The 16355-nt window shown below is 39.6% G+C and overlaps 1 protein-coding gene across 7 annotated transcripts in view; it reads left to right on the top strand.

Moving 5' to 3' along the window:
- PLXNB2 (plexin B2) overlaps positions 1-16355 on the top strand; it is a 256955-nt gene that overhangs the window by 184066 nt on the left and 56534 nt on the right. For all 7 annotated transcript variants that reach the window (XM_035309113.1, XM_035309156.1, XM_035309121.1 and 4 more), the window contains 7 exons: positions 2974-3074; positions 5222-5348; positions 7233-7383; positions 9640-9754; positions 10468-10570; positions 11039-11140; positions 15754-15846. In XM_035309113.1, coding sequence (XP_035165004.1) covers positions 2974-3074; positions 5222-5348; positions 7233-7383; positions 9640-9754; positions 10468-10570; positions 11039-11140; positions 15754-15846 — 792 coding nt within the window. The remainder of the gene's footprint in view (positions 1-2973; positions 3075-5221; positions 5349-7232; positions 7384-9639; positions 9755-10467; positions 10571-11038; positions 11141-15753; positions 15847-16355) is intronic.

The raw sequence follows: 16355 nt of genomic DNA, 5'->3' as shown, positions 1-16355 counted from the left end.
AAAGATAGCGAAAAGGAAAGGAGGAGAAGAGAAAGATGCCAGACTTCTGGCTGTAACCTGCTCCCGACACTTACCTCTACGGTCGCTGGAGCTGCCAGGCTCACACACATGGACCAGCAGCTCTCTGGGATGGGGTGGGTGACAGACAGACTGCCACCGTTCACAGCACCGACAGGGACATTGGGTGGGACATGGGAAACACTCCAGTCCCAGTAGCAAGGAGAGAATGATGATGACTGTGAAAGTGGAGTATTAGGGAAGATGGTGAGGGAAGCATGTTCTCTCTCTGTTTTATAAAAGATTAATATAAATTTCTGCAGTGCTAATGCTGCATTCTAGCTGAAAGATTTCAGGCTGGAAGCTCCGTTGGAAAACATGCCAGATAAGTGACTGATAAAACATTTAGCAATGTGACAGTGTGTGAGAGAGGTTACTGCACTTTTTTGTGGTACTTCTAATTTGGCTTCTGCTCAAATTTGGAACAGAACTCCAAACCTCAAAATTGTCTGTGTGAGGCCAGGCAACCTGGCACCCCACGTGGCAGGATGATGGCACGTTGCTTCAAAGCCCTGAGGTCCCCACCAGGCTATGCCACGAGCAGCACAAGGATGGGGGCAACCTTGAAGCAAGACAAGTTTTCTGGTGATAGTCTGCGTGAAATGGAGCATTTAGGAAGGTCACTAATAATTGTCTCCATAAGACGTTTAAATTCAGAAAACAGCAAATTTCTGCCAAAGAAGGTATTTCATTTTAATCTTTTTGAAGCAGCTCCCATAGACACATCCATTTCTAAATAATGGGAATAATAGTTTTCTTTTACAAAACCTGTTCAGCTTAAATATGAATAGCTAAACTTGGGAGCTCTGTCACGGCATTACATTACTGTCATCTCCAGGAGTTAATTACAATGAGCAGTCCCACCCACTTTTAGAGCCAGATAGATGAAAGGAGAATGGAGGCCTTCGTAGCTGGGAGAAATGAAGTGACAGCAGCAAGGGGAGAAGAATAAATGCTGAGACACACACTGCTGTTTTCAGAACAGCTGTGAGTTGTGGGAAGAGATGTACCAGAACCCTGCCCTGGGAGTTATTTAGAAGAAGGTAAACACTGAAGGGCACAATATCTGCACTGATCTGCATGCTTAATGCTGACCTGACGGGCAGATGCAGCTTCATACTGGTGATAACTTGAAGCAGCCTTTAAAGAGGAATCATGTGGAGAGAAAATATGGGGAGGAATGATACAGAGGTTAAGAATTGTAGTGAGAAGTCAGCGCTTGCTTTCCTGTTTCACTTCTCCCCCTCTCCTTACAGCATCGATAGCAGTGGGTGGCTTGGAGCAGATGCCTTCAAAGGTCAGCCCTCTCCTTCCAGAGGTGGGGCAGGCATCAGGAGGAGCCCATTGAAGCTGGGAAGGACCACACCACCCTTGCCATAATCACTGTAGCTCATTAAAATAAACAGAAGTGGTAGGATCCCAAATTCCTTCTGATATGTCCCATATCAGGAGTAAAACTGAAGGCTGTGTCAGTCACCATTCTCACCAGCTTCTCTGTTTGTTTTAGTTTTTGCCACTCTCTCTAGCTAAGACCTACTATTAGAAAATCTCTAAAATTAGTTTCTCTGCATTTTGAAGATGACCGTAAGCTGAGCTGCTATTCTTTAAAATCCATTCAGTTTGCATAAAACTTGTAGAAACAGCAGTCTCTGGGGCTTGTTTCTGCCCGCCAGAATTATGAAACGCTTTGTCATAAAAAAGCCATTCACTGGATATTAAGTTACTCACAAGAGTGGTGTTGGTTGGTGAAGCAGTGTGCCAGTAGCTCAACTCCAGTTACATAGCAACCTGAAAAGTACTAAAAAGATAAGCCTATGTAGTAGTAAATACATGAAAACTACCAAATGTTGACATTTTCCTTAACTGAGTCAGGCTGAACTCTCTTAATGTGAAAGAAGGCGAAATTCAGACTTCCAAAGTAGCTTTGTAGCTGCCAGTAGTAGGTTTAAATGAGAGGATTAGGTAGAAGAAACAAAGCTTACATCTTTTAGTAAGCTGTCTTCACTCTTCATAAGTGAAGTATCGTCACTGACAGCGCTGGGAAGAGGTATATGTCCCCTTGCCCTCTTGCACAATTCAGCAGCACAATTAAAAGGGATGATAATGTGCCAGCTCATTTTTCTGGGCACCAAAGAAAGACCGAATTGTTTATATTCACCCTCCGAGGAAATCAAAACCAGAAGCCGTGTATTTACTGGGGGACTGAGACCTGACGATGCTGCTTCCTAACATAATTATTTCATTTTTTTTTGTTGTAAATCTGTTGCACAGCAGAAAGGTTATGCGTGGAAAAGTGCAGTAACCCTGAGCACCCGGGCTCTCTGAGGCTTTCAGACTTTCTGAAATGCCTTCTGGCTAAAAGTGCCACTTACAGTTACATTTCCAAATGATTTCATCATCATGCTAATGACAGGAAGGGGAGGATATTCTTTTTAAAAATGATCTAGACAGTATCAAGTTAGCCTTTAGAAGGTATATGTCCTGCTGTAGCTGTTGCTTGAATTGGAAGAGCTGTTCAGGCAGTTTCTTTTCCACAGCAGCTGCTGTAATGCAGGTTTCTAGAAGTACCTTAACCTGCAGGAGCTGAATAGCTCAGGTGTTTAAGACTTTCTCATTTTTCTTGGTTATGGCAATGACTTTTGTGACTTTTAAGAGAGATTAGAGAATATTGGACTGAGAAAGAGAAGGAAAAGTGTGTAAATTTAAACTTCATTAAGCCATGATGGGCAGGATAACCAGGCTCCATTTTTGGTATGGGTTTTGTTAAAAATCAAACTGCGCTCTGATCACTGTAACACTGGATCAAGCCTTCCACTGGCACAGGCAGCGACGTTGCACAACCCTGTCCATAAGCTTTTCAGCCTCCATGTGCCTTCTTCAGAAACGTTACAGTTTGTCTTGCTTTTGTCTCCCTAGGTGCATCTCCTTCCTGTACAGGACTGCTTCAAATACTTTGACTGTGAGAAGTGTATGCAGGCAAGGGACCCGTACTGTGGCTGGTGTGTGAGAGAAGGCAGGTGAGTCCTGCACGTGTTCTTTGGGCGCAGGCAATGGAGATGCTCAAAATGTGACCCATGCCTTGCGTTATTGCTTGGCGTAGCAATTCCGCCTCTTTGTACTCAGCCTCGCAGTCCTGATGGGGATTTAATTTTATCACGCAGACATTGGTATCAATCTTCCATGCACACAAATAAGTCCCTGTTGACTTCTGCAGATTTCATTAGTTTGGGAAAATATATACGCTTCTGCTGGTACTCAAAATCATTATACATCTTGCAACTGCAAGTTTTATGACTCTCTGAACCATCCAGTTAAATATTTTCCCAGAAATTAAGAGTGCTTCCTATTTAAAATCCTAAAAATATAGCATTTATTTTAAGTAGAGAAGGAAAACATAAAAAAGAGCATAAAAGAAAAAATTGCTAATGTCTTAAAATAAAGAATATAGATCAAATGCTGTTTTTATATAAATGTCAGCTACTGAGACATGTAGCTACATTGAGCTCTCACCTAATTGCAGAACAGAAACTGGCATTTGGCTGACTTGTCTGTAGAGGTTATCTGAATTAATATTCAAACACATGTAAACTAGAAAAAATCTGGATGTCTCTTCTTTACACTGTGCACTGATTGGAGTGGCGAGAGGCAAGAGCGGTCTTACAGCTCTCCTTTTGACTACTAAGTTAATTAACCCCTTGGCATGAGCAGTTGGGAATTCATGATTCTAAGTACTTGCTGTTGGAACAAAGGGGGTATTTAATTATAGTATGCAGATGAATTTCAGACTTCTAGCTTCCTGCCTGAAAATGTGAACTATCACATTAAGTTACCTAACAGCCTGATGTGAAGCATAATGTAAAGCACTGCAAAAAAACTTCTGTGTTGCATACAGGTTTATGCAGTATACTGTAACTCTTCAAGCCTGGGCTTCAGCTTCAGTGGATGAAACCTGGGGATTTGGAATATACAACTTGAACTCCTCCTGGGCTACTGGGAGTTGAAGGCCGTGTCATATATCATACAAAAGGCAATTTTCCCTAGATTTCCCTTCAGGTTTCTGATAGAACCACTGACCTCAATAACTTGAAGTATTAATGATCTTTGAGAACAGGCAAACATGAATTTTTGCATTTGGTAGTATTTCTTCTAACAGAGAAAGAAAAAGAAGTGCATAATTTCTAATGTTTTTCTTACCTGCCCCAAGTTCTGTCTCTTGAAGGCATGCAATGCTTAATTGTGTGTTTAGGGACACATTATGTGAATGCAGGCTTCGTACGTAAATTATATCCTTAGGGTAGGGCAGGCAGAACTGTTCAGCAACTGTGCTGTATTGAAGCCCCTGATGAGTTAATAGACTTGTGTTACAGCAGATAGAGATGCTACAGAGTTTTCTCCAAAACATTGAACAGGATGAAAAGAAAATGTATGAGATCCCCACGACCGTTTGTCAGGCTTTCGTAGCCACATCTGCAGCTTCTGTCCTGCAGCATCTCTCCTTTCAATTCTTCCTGTAGGGGAGCTGGGAGAATCTCCTAGTATTTTTGGTGAGGCTGCACAGCCACTGTCGTCTTCCTGCAATGGCAAGGGTGCCCAGGAAGAAAGAGATCTTAACTAGTGGCAGGAGTCAATAAAACTGTTCACCAGGAGAACAGCATTTCCCTGTGCACCCCCAGCAATATTTCTCTGTTGCATTTCTACCCTCATGAGTCAGATGTCTTCTTACTGCTAACACATGGGTGTCATCCACTTGAACTACTGAAAAAAACAGTCTGTGCTCACTCCTCCAGGAGTCTGTTATGTATTAAAATGAAGATTAATCAGCCTAGTTTCAGAAGATCAGGCAATGGCTCCATTCTCAGCTTGATGCTACGTAAAATTTGATTGAGTATCTATAAGTTTGAGTTGTCTAATCCTAGGTGGTGTGCAACATATACGTATGCTTCTCCATTTGCTTTTTACATCTCAAACACAGTCAATACTTACTCCATCAATTATTCCTTCAAAAGTCCTCTGATAACAACCTGAATAGTCAATATTAAAGCAAATTCCCAGTCATCCTGTGTTGTAATTTCAGTTTCTCATCCCAGAATTGTTGCATTGTTCACAGAACTCAGAGTCCAGCTATAATACTGTTTTGCTTTCGTTTTTGTTCCCATTTTGTCAGGTGCACAAAGAGGGCAGACTGTGAAACAGCTGATAAGGAGAACCACTGGCTCTGGAGTCCAAGTGGCACGTGTGTTACTATCATTAGTGCAGACCCTCGAAACATGAGTCGCAGAGCCCCTGCTATGGTATGACAGGAAAATGCTTTCTGTACTTGTTCTTAAAACATGCTGATGTGACTACCAGACAAAGGAATATTATACATTTCTTTATGCATGGTGGTGACAGGAAATATAAAGTGTTTGGGTTATCTCAGCCTTTGGTGTTTTTCACAGTGCTCTTTCTTGCCTGCTCTTCTTGTGGGTTGCAGTTCATGTTTTCTTCTAAGAAATGCTCTTTTCACCTTCTCTGTAAACCACAGCGCTGCATTAGTGTGGATGACAAAGCACCTAGAGTGAATATTACGAAAGTGTTACACAATATTGTAAAGCCCATAAAAGGTAATTGATAGGGGAGATTTCGTGCTGCCCTTGCATCCTCTTTCAGCTTACTTGAGCATAAACTTAAGTAAGTCGCAAAGTCATAAGCTATTTCTTTAAAATCAGCAATGGAATTGCCTACACAGCAAAGTTGCCTTGCATACATGGAGGAGGTAAATTCAGCATGCAAAACTGCTCTGTGGCAACAAAACTGAGCATTTGGAGTGTGACCAAGGTGTCAAAGCTTGCTCTGACTCCAAATGGAGCATGCCAATGGAGACTGAGGACTTCCTGGTGGTGCTCAGCAAATAAAATCAGGTTAATTTTGTGTAAAGTAACTAAATGACTTTTGATCCTTCTTAATCAGAAAGAGATGTTAATTCAAGTTAGTTTTATTTCATTCATAAGTGATGTAAACAGCATTCTGTTAAGGCCATCTCTATGTTGAATAAAAATGCTAGTAGAATGTAAATAGCCCACTTAAAATCCACACCTCTTCTTAGTTTAGATCTTGTCAACTTGTGTTGACAAGTCTTTGGTGCCTCATATCAGAATATCAAGTAATATCAAAATATCTAAACAACAAAAACAAGCCCAACTTCAAATGAGCATCTGCATGCAACCTTCAATGTTACCAGTGTCACCTTCTCCTCCTGATTACTTTACTCACCAAAAAACATTGCAGCTCATGAGACAGTGGACCAGTTTCAGTGGAAAAAAATAATGATTACTATTTCTTTTCATACAAAATGGAAAAAGTTAAATAGTATAATAAAGACACCAGAAACATCACATCAAGGAAGGCATCCAAAATTTCAATTTTTTCCTCTTCACTTGCTAAGTTTTCCCTTTCTTGTTTTGTTTGTTTGTTTGTATGTTTTCCTTTTAGCTTCTAACATGTACACTGTATTGACAATTTCCTTGAAAAGGTTAAGATCTCACCATCACTTTCTCAGAAATTCTTTTTTGGTAGTAACGATAGGTATCAGGGTTTGTGGGTTTTTGGTTTTGTTTGTGTGTTTTTTTTTTTGTTTTTTTTTTTCATCTACGTTCAGTCTTGTGAAAGCCATTTTTCTACTCAGCCCTTTCAAACTCCAGCTTTTCCAGACTATCCAGCCCTGGTTTCGTTGTTGACTAATAACACCTATGGTTAATGTAATTTTAATTAAGTTCTTCAAGTTTTAAGTGTTAACTGCTCTGTTTACTGTTGCTTAACATGGATGCTGTGTACAAGAACAAAAAGCTGTGGGTGTATCTGTACAGACATTTTTGTCCTGATCTAGTGCACTGACAGGACAAGAGGGTTTTGTGCCAGTTTAATTCAACATAGACCCATCTGGAAAAGTGGTAGAAAGATAAGAAAAGATTAGTAGTAGGGGACAAATAAAAATTGGAAAGGAGAACCATCATCTAGCCAAAGTTGGAACCAACTTGTTGTTTTGTTTTGTTTTGTTTTTTCCCAACTAGCTACCTTTGGTTGGGAAAAAAAAAAAAAAAGGCAGCTGAAAATTCTCTGGCCATAAATCATACTGGGCCTTGGTGCCTTGGTTAATTTCTTTCAAACATTTTACTTTTTTTATATTTTATTTGCAGGTGAAACTGACTGTAAGTCCACTGCCAGCTTTGAACAGCAATGACCAACTTTTGTGTATATTTGGTGGGACAACACATCCTGCTCAATTAAATGAAGGGGTTATAACCTGTGGTCCACCTAATGTAATTCCTCCAACACCAAAAGGTCAAGGTAAAGAAATTTCGCTACCTGCCTTGTATAATAAAAGGAAGGAATGCAAGCCCCTGTTTCCAATGTGATTCTTTTATATGAACTGCATGCACATTTTTTTCTTCTTCAAGTCCTTTGTCTCAAATAGTCTATTGTTGATCTTTGTCCAGTCAAACATTAATTTTGGGGAAAAAAAAAAAAAAAAAAGTTTAACTCAAACTTATTCTATTGCTGTTTTCACAAGTTGTACCAATCTCCAGTGTTCCTACCAGGAGAAGGGGTGCTATGTCCCAAACAAGCAAAACCCAACTACTCTAATCTTAATCTAATCAATCCATGTTGTGAAGCCAGAAGAGCAGCATCTGCACAAGTTTTCTTGTTTTAGTTTTGCTCTACTCAGCCGTAGTTCAGTGGCTAGTTTCCTGGTCCATGCATGTCACAAGGTTGTCCTTTCTGTCATAAAACCTTCTGCCTCTTCTACTATGTGCCCTCCAGCTTCTGTTACAGAGTGACCAGTGGAAAAATATACGATCGTATAATTAAAGACTGTATCATTGTTCTGAACCACTGATTATACACTTAAGGTCTGTCGCCAACCATAATTCTTGTGCTGTTTCCTAGATGGTGCTTTATTTTTGCCTTGAGTCCATATATCTTGATACATAAACACATGGAATAAAACCGGTGACACAGCACAGATTATTATGTGGTCAAATTTAAACAGAAAACAAAAAAAGTGTTCTTGCATCCTGTATAGAGGCAGCCCCTGTGGATAGCTTTCTTATATGTACCAAACCTGCCCTGAAGTGTCAGAGCAGTACTTGGAAGCATTTTTTAAGACAAATTTCAATTCTCTTAAGCAGGTCAAAATCCAGTTTTAGTTGTTCAAAGAGCAATGATGTTAAAATCTCTCTTAAGTTTTAACATAGCTGGGGTGTATCAAGGTATCAATCTGTGCAAAGTGTTAAAACAGCACTCCTTTATTTAGGGCCAATTCACATTCCCTAAATATTTTGAAAAGTAACACAGAGAGACTAAGTTGATAAATATGACAGCTTGACATCTTCCAGCATAAAATGTAAGACTAGAAACCTGTCAGGAATGGCATTAGAGTAACCAAGTCACCTAGAAATGCTGCACCTCCCTGAGTTTGTCCCACAGGGATCCATCTGAAAGAATGTTCAAAAATAATATCAAGATGTTCAGAAGCTTGGCAGACACTTCAGCAGAAGGCTGACAGTTATTGACACAGGCAGTGGTTCCTGACAGCATGTGACAAAAAGTCCAGAGCTGACCACTTACTGCTAAAAAACCCTGTTGAGTTTAGAATAACCCAAGTTACTGGAGTCATGGTCAGTTCCAAAAGGAATGTGATATTTCTAGACAAGAGGGATGCTTTTTTCCAGTCTTGTTTTTAGGAAATCCCCTGGAATTTCTACCAGTCCAGAATATTTAACGGAACCCAGTGCAGGCAAAGGTGACTTCCAGTCATGCTGCTCATGATCTTCAAGAACCTGTTAAAGGAAAGCAGAGATTGAAGTTGCCCAATAGCTTGTGAAATAGCTTGTCACAAGGGCTTAATGATTTCTGCAAAAGGTATTTCAAACAGCTTCACTGAGGAAAGCACCAGTTTCTAAAGATAAATTTTCCACTCTCACCTCAGTAATGATCCAGATAAGTTCATTTGTGGTGAAATTGCGTATGGCAAACTGAAGATCACAAGTGACTGTCGTAACTCAGCATTGCAAGCGTTGTTGGGCATTAACTGCAAGGACCACTTGTTTCAATTCACATGACGGTGACAGTTTTAATCCACAAATGAAACAAGTAATTTTACATGAAGACATATGCATATTTAAGAGAATCTTTGATTTAAAATGACTGTTCTCATGCCAGTTTTCATCTGTGTTCAATTACCTTCTTAAACAGTTTTCTGTATGCTTTTAGACTCTTTAATATTCTAGCATGATGATAGTATCACTAAGAAACACTTCCATAAAGCAAAACTGTTCTGTAATTTTGCTCCTTCCATTTATCCCATCTCTGCTTTTCTTCTGAAAACCATTTGCTGAAAAATTTTAGAGGTTAAAAAGACAAAGCAGGGCTCATAAATCTAAAGTATAACAGGTCATGAGATCCAGAGTGTCAACTGTGTAGTTAAATATTTGTCTTTCCTATTAAATAATAGAAGTATTATTATTGTATCATTCTGCTCAAGAGCTAAAGAATTCAAAAACCACTTAGGTAACTTTTCTTTTTCTTTTTCTTTTGTGATAGATCATGTTTCAGTTACATTACAGTTAAACTTTAGAGAGAATGATGTATTTTTTGCATCACATACTTACCCTTTTTATGACTGTGAAGAAGCAATGAATCTGTATGAAAACCAGCCGTAAGTATTTCAGCTTCTTAACGAAGGTGTTTAGATTCTGTGGTATGGTGTTTCAGACAACTGGCCGCTGAGTTACTGAATCATTTCATAATTAAGCCTTTTTCCAGTGTCTTAATACATTTTTTCTTACACTTTAATGGATTTTTAAAATGGTTGAAGCTGGTAATGTAAAACACTTGGAATGTGAATGTTCATGGCAGATACAATTAAAGGCGAGTTCATTGGGCTTTGGTAGTATCTAAAGTATCTGCAGGTGAGCTCTGTTGACATCCATTTACTATGTATTGCCACAAATGTTAGCTTGGAGCTTAGGGTTATGGTGCATTCAAATATGATGGTCAAAGCTGACTCAACCCCCACAGTCTTCCCCACTTGAGATATTACTGCCCCTGGACAGACAGCCAACTCAGACCCTGCATTATTCAACCTGATGTATGAAAGTTGATCAAGATTGTTTCCTTTCATCTTGGACCCAGTCTCAAAGTTTGTGAGAGGTGCTATGGTTTTCTGATCCTTGCTTATGTTTGAGAAAAAAAAGTAGGTTTGGGGGGTTCTCAAACTGTTCCCACTATTCAATTTTCAGCTTAATATAGTAAGGAGTATGTAGCAGATTGATCTACTCTCCATGAATAAAGATGGAATTTAATTTACTTTTTTTGTCAGTGGGGGAAGAAGCCTGACAGTTTGTCATGACTATCATGTTATATTTGTAGATGCTATTCCTGTGCAAGCAATAGATGGAATTGCCAGTGGGACTGGAAGAGACATATCTGTGAAGAGTCCTCTTCAACAGAGGATGTGATCAAACAAAATATGGTAATGTTTAAAAATAAAATTTATTAGGTTTTTATTAGAAAACTTCAATATTTTCTTTGCTTTTTTCCTCATATCCGTTGGTTGAATTGGGGATTTTTAAATGACTCTAAAGTTAACTCCAGAAGTGTGAGATTTTTTTAGTGACAGTGCGGGGGTGGGAATTTAAGGGTGTGATTGAGGAGGGGCAGTGAGATTGAATAACTCCTGAAAGGGTATTTTTGTTCCTTTTACTATTTTGCTTCAATGGGAGGAACAGGATTTCAAGGCTGGGAAAGATAATCACCCACAGCTTTGACATATGCTGTAGTCATTTTTAGCATGTCTAATTTGAAAGGGTGTAATCAAATCTGTCACCGTATTTTAAGCATGAAGTTCTTTAGAACAATCATTCCATTGTCCGAAGGCCATCGGAGCTTGTTGCGATAAGACTTTTATTTTGAATAATGTGTAAAATGTTTATCTCCCCAGGAAGAAGCATGCCCACAGTTTCTAAACCCTACCCCACCAATAATACCTATGGAATACCGAACAACAGTGTATTTTGAGGGAAAACATCTAGATTATTATCAGGTAAGCAGATAAATTCAAAGCTAGCTGTCACTTGAATTCCACTTCTCCAGCCCACCCGCTCTTAAGGCATTAGTTTCTGTATTCTTGTGTGATTTTGCTCATAGTTCTTAAAGAAGGAAGGAGCTACACATTTAAGTTTGTTATAAGATCGGTTACTGTGGTAGGGTCTCTAAATCTTAAGTCATCACAAAGACAGATCAGAACTGGGCAAAATACTGTAACTGCTAAAGAATGTAAGGTGAACCTCCTCAAACACCTTAAAAATTATTCTTCAGCTATCAAAAGGAGAGGATGTTAAGGAAGTTTGAATGCTACATATCTCTTTCTAATTAAATACTTACTTTTGATAATTCACATATTAAGCACATAATTCAATGTGCTTAATTCTCTTTCCGCTTTTCAAGAAAAAAAATGCACTCAGAAATTACATGCTTTTAGTTTGGATAAAATCAGATTTATTTTTTTTTTAACCATCAAACCAAAAGATCAGGTATTTTCCCAATTGTAGCAAAGGTTTCTGTTTCTCAGTACCTGCTTCCAGAAGGTTAGTTACAAGGCTTCTAACAAGTGAGAATTTGGCTCAAAGTTTTTAATTGTTTTATCACCTGGACGTTGCATAAGTGTTAATGTTAGGTGATAAAAACAAAAATAAAAAAAAAAAAAAAAAAAAAAAAAAGCTTCTTTAGGTGATAGCTTCATGTAAGCACAAATTAATGATAGATATGCTGGATTGTATTGATTGCTTAAGTCACCAGCCATCTATCAATTGAACATAGATTTATGTTTTTTGAAGGTTTTTATTCCCTTGCCAAACTGAAGTATTTTAACTCTTATAAAGTCTTTCTACCACCTCTCCCATGACTGCCAAGAGAAAGAAAAGGGTAAACAGGACTGGAGTATAACAACAATATAAGAAGAAGCATGGTCAAAAAAGGCTAAACAGAAACATAAATACTGCAGTCATATCAAAAGCATACTGTGCATGTGGTGCTAAACAAGCATATGTTCAAAAATAAATATTTTTGCTTAAAGATGTATATTTTAATAAAAATGGTGAATTTTATCAGTTTTCAGTGATGGCCAGGACTAGCAGGACATCTGGCTGGCTGAACGAGTCTGGTCTGACTTACACTGTGTGCAAGATGCAGCACCCAACACTTAGCTGGATTTAAATCAAAAATGGAAGCTTATTGTGGAGAATTCTCTCCAGTTTCTTTGTCTTAGCATTCTGAAGAGCCGACAAACTGGTTTCTACACTAGAGGGAAAAGATCTCCCTGATCTCTTGATCTAAGCACATTCTCTCTTGAGAACAAACTCAGGGCAGATGCATTATCTATATGTGCCGAATTTGCCTTTTAGCATCTTCTTTTCTTCTTTTTTTTTTTTTTTTAGCTTCTTACCTTCTTTTCCTTAAAGAAGGAGAAACAACAGAAGGAACCCACAAAGCTAATCTCATTCATCTAGTTTATCATTCTGTGAATAAGCACTTCAATCTTTCTGAACTACTAGTAGAGAAAAGAGAAAGAAAATGCCTTTGCCCTTTTTTTCAGAGGTATCAATTACATATAACAAAGCCAGAGACATACTGAGGATTTAAATGCTTTGTCATAGGATAGCAACATTTAACAGTTTTCCTACCGACCAGACCAGTATGCATTTTTATAACTGGGACCCAGGGAGGCTTCCAAGGAATTCAGGTATCTGTAAGAAGTTAGATGGATGGCCCTAGACTGGAAAGACACTGGAGAGAAACAAGTGTCTAGTGATGTCAGAATAGTTTTTCTTAGGTGAGAGCCAAGTGGAAACATCATCTCTATCATGGGAGCAGCCCTATGTATCCTGGTACAGAGGTACATTTTTACAACAAAATAATAATGCCTTCAGTGCGAGGACTTGAACAGGCACACACAGCGTCTACAGCTGTATGCGCAGACCTCTAAGGATATGTGAAAGTAGACAGATAAATGAAATAGTTGTAATTATACAGGGACTTGTTCCTATGTTGTCAAACTATCTGAAACAGTAACTTCAGTTACTGAAAGTTCATTTGAGTAATGAAATGCAGGAAACCTGCATTCACTGTTCAGTAAACCTCTCATGGAGGGCAGGGTGGCTCAGAAGAAGAGTATGGACAGATCTTTTGCAGGGGTTGGCACACAGCCCACATGCCAAATAGGATGTGGCTTCTCACATGGATGATTTTGCCACAGGACATCTTGGGCATTATGATGTACGGAGGTAGCAGTTGTGCAGCCATGAGCACATTTAAGGTCTTTGTTGATTAGGACATTGGTATATATCAGGTTTCCTCCTATTCCTTCGTTGTTGCTTAGGAAAAGGTGATCAGCAAAAAATGAATGTTCTGTTGTTACTTTGAATTGCTAGCTCTATTAGCTTAATCTGTGCTTTGTTTAAAAGAGCATGCACAGCCTTCCTAAACGTGGGTAAGCACACTAGCCATCATCATGCATGTAAGCATCTCTACTTGTAAATGAAGATTAGCAGTTAAAGTTTTGGCTTATCTCAGTAGGTTATGCGGATAGCTTCTGAAACTGCAAGGTTGAAGAGTAAGTTCACAATTTTTGTATATACCTCTTAACTTGTGAACTCTTACAGTACAATGAATAAATCTTGTTGTGAGAGCCTTTACTGGAGGCAAATAGACTAAAAGAAGAGAAGCTGCTGACTGTTCTTCTGACCCTCCTTCCTCTAAAAGAATTTAACTAGGAAGCAGAAGTAAATCCAAGCTGTCATTGTTCTCTTGGGAAGAGCCACATCCAGAACAAGCAGCTGAGGGGCACTGAAGGAAAGTTTAATATTGATCGGTTGTATTGCATGCAAGAGACATTCTCCAGCTAAGTCCTTGAAAGACTGGCACAGTAGAAGAGACAGATACACCAGCATCAAGATCACCTTATTAGCTTTTGTAAGATTTTAGTTATAAGTAAATTCCCAGTTGGATTTGTCTCTGCCATGTGTGTCAGATGTGTAACCAGCTTCTCAATGTTTGCTGCATGTCTCTTCTAGCCCCCAGGCTGTTGAATAGAGCCGTGGCCTCCTGCTAGAGAGCCTAGCATTGCAGCTCCTATCTGCCGTTCACTCCAGGTGGCAGCCATCACGCACATCGAAGGTCCCCTCTTCTTCCAACGTGATTTGCTAATGCTAAGCATGTGGGAAAGCTCTACGCAGCAGCAGCAGAATTTGAACACTTTTTAAAACATATGATATACTGAAATGTAGAATAGGGAACGTGAAGCAGTGTTCTTCAAAAAAGAGATTTGTAAGGTGCTTTAAAACTCGGACGTATACATTTTCTGTAAAACAGAAAATGCAGAAAAGGCTTTCCAGAGCTCAGCAGTTCAGTTTTGGTATGCAGCTTCTGAGGAGAAGTAAATGGTCTGTTTCCCTCTGTAACATAAACCTCTGAGAGACTGAAGTCAGGTCCTTTGCCGGGTTAAGTGCATGCTTCTCCTCAGCCCCCAACTTTGGTGGGCTCTGGTGTCCAGAATGAAGGGGCAATAAGAAAGGTTTCCACTTCGCTAATTAGATAAACCTGGTCTGTGAGTTACCACTGATGCCAGCATTAAAGAAGTAGCTACAAATAAACAGGATAAGATCTGCTTCCCTCATACGCAAGGTTATACTTACTAACCCAAGGAGCAGCAAAGAGGAAGCAAGTTACCAAATTTTTTTTGCCATATGCTCTGAGATTTAAGTGGTTCGGGTTGAAAGCAGGGCCTAGAAAGCTTTAACGGCGAAGGTGGTCATGTAGCTCTGTGGACTCTGCTTTCTTTAGTCTTTACCAACAATACTGTCTAAAGATATCCTTGCCACCTGTTTCTTCCTCTGGGTCTTCTAGCAAAACTATTTGGGCAGCTGTTCTGTGTGCCAGGATGGGAGACAGACCCAGCACAGAAACAGTGCCATGGGTTTTGCTTTCTAGCTAGCTCGGGCCCTTGATCGAGAACAGCCATGCTGAGAGTTGTGCCAAGTGCTGCTCAAGTTGCTATGTGCTACAGCCTAGGGGCAGGAATGAATGGATTTGGGACACATGGAGAAGAGAGGGGAAGAAGGTTTGTAGGAGGCAGAAATACCCTTAAGCTGGTGCTGCCATCAAAGACTATCTTGTGAAAACACAGCTGGAGTCTTGGTGAAGCAGGAAAAACAAAGCCAGCAAGGTCCGAGAGATGCTCATTCCTTTCTCCCATGTAATTCTTGCATTCCTGCTCTGCCCAGAATCCCCACAGAGAAAACCTTAAAGGGCAGAACTCACGCAGTTCTGCTAATGACACATCTGATGTGTGAAGCCATCCAGCTTTCACATGTCGGCTTTTCCTTAGTGCTCCCTGAATCCAAGTGGTAGATGTGTTCATGCTTTATTCGTACTGCTCAGGTGCTTGCGCCTTAAGGGAATATTGGAGGGGTGCAGCAAAGCAGCAGATTGCGCTGGCTGGATGTTTCACCAGCTTTGTTTTCAGGTGACGACTTTAACTGGTTAACCTTCTCCATTTGATCTTATTACTTCCAGTGCTGAACAGCATATTGCCTGGTGATATTTTCTTGCACTTGGTAACACTGTAAAAATTCTAAGCTGAACTCCTCTCTTCCGCAGGATAAAAAATTTGTGGTTGGAAACAGACAATTTGAATTCGAAACTATTGTTGATGAATCAGCAGATGGAAATTTTTCATTCATGACTAAAGAGGTAAATGCAAAAATATGGTTCACTTATCAAATATATTCTGTTCTTATAGTCCTGTTCCAGTATACATGTGTGTCTGGAAATATGTTGTACTGGTTTCACTCAGAGAAGAAAGTCGTCTCTGGTGGAGATTCTCCACTGGTGGTAGCAGTCAAAGGCAGGAGCTTTGGCTCGGTTTTCCTAATGTCTCTTCTTAGGGCTCTGGATCTTTATCCTACTTTTTATCTTTGCAAACCATGGATTCGTTGAACTGTCCCTGGATGAATATGGGACCATCACTCCTTTATTCTCCACTTCTTATGCAATCTGATGAAATTATTGAGGATGAAAGATGAGCATTTCAGGGTTCTCCCTCTCCACACGCCAATTCATTATCTTTCCCACTGTGTATTTTTTACGTCTGTAAAAATGGGAATGGTAACAGTATGTTGTTGTTTGGCTACTTACTAGTTGTGCATCTTTCACTCTGGTTTCTCTCTTTACAGAGAAAGGAAATAGTATTCAAAACAAAG

This window comes from Oxyura jamaicensis, chromosome 1 (genome assembly GCF_011077185.1).
Source record: "Oxyura jamaicensis isolate SHBP4307 breed ruddy duck chromosome 1, BPBGC_Ojam_1.0, whole genome shotgun sequence".
Lineage (NCBI taxonomy): Eukaryota > Metazoa > Chordata > Aves > Anseriformes > Anatidae > Oxyura > Oxyura jamaicensis.
Note: the sequence above shows the minus strand (reverse complement) of the source record. Positions and strands in the feature narration are given on the sequence as shown.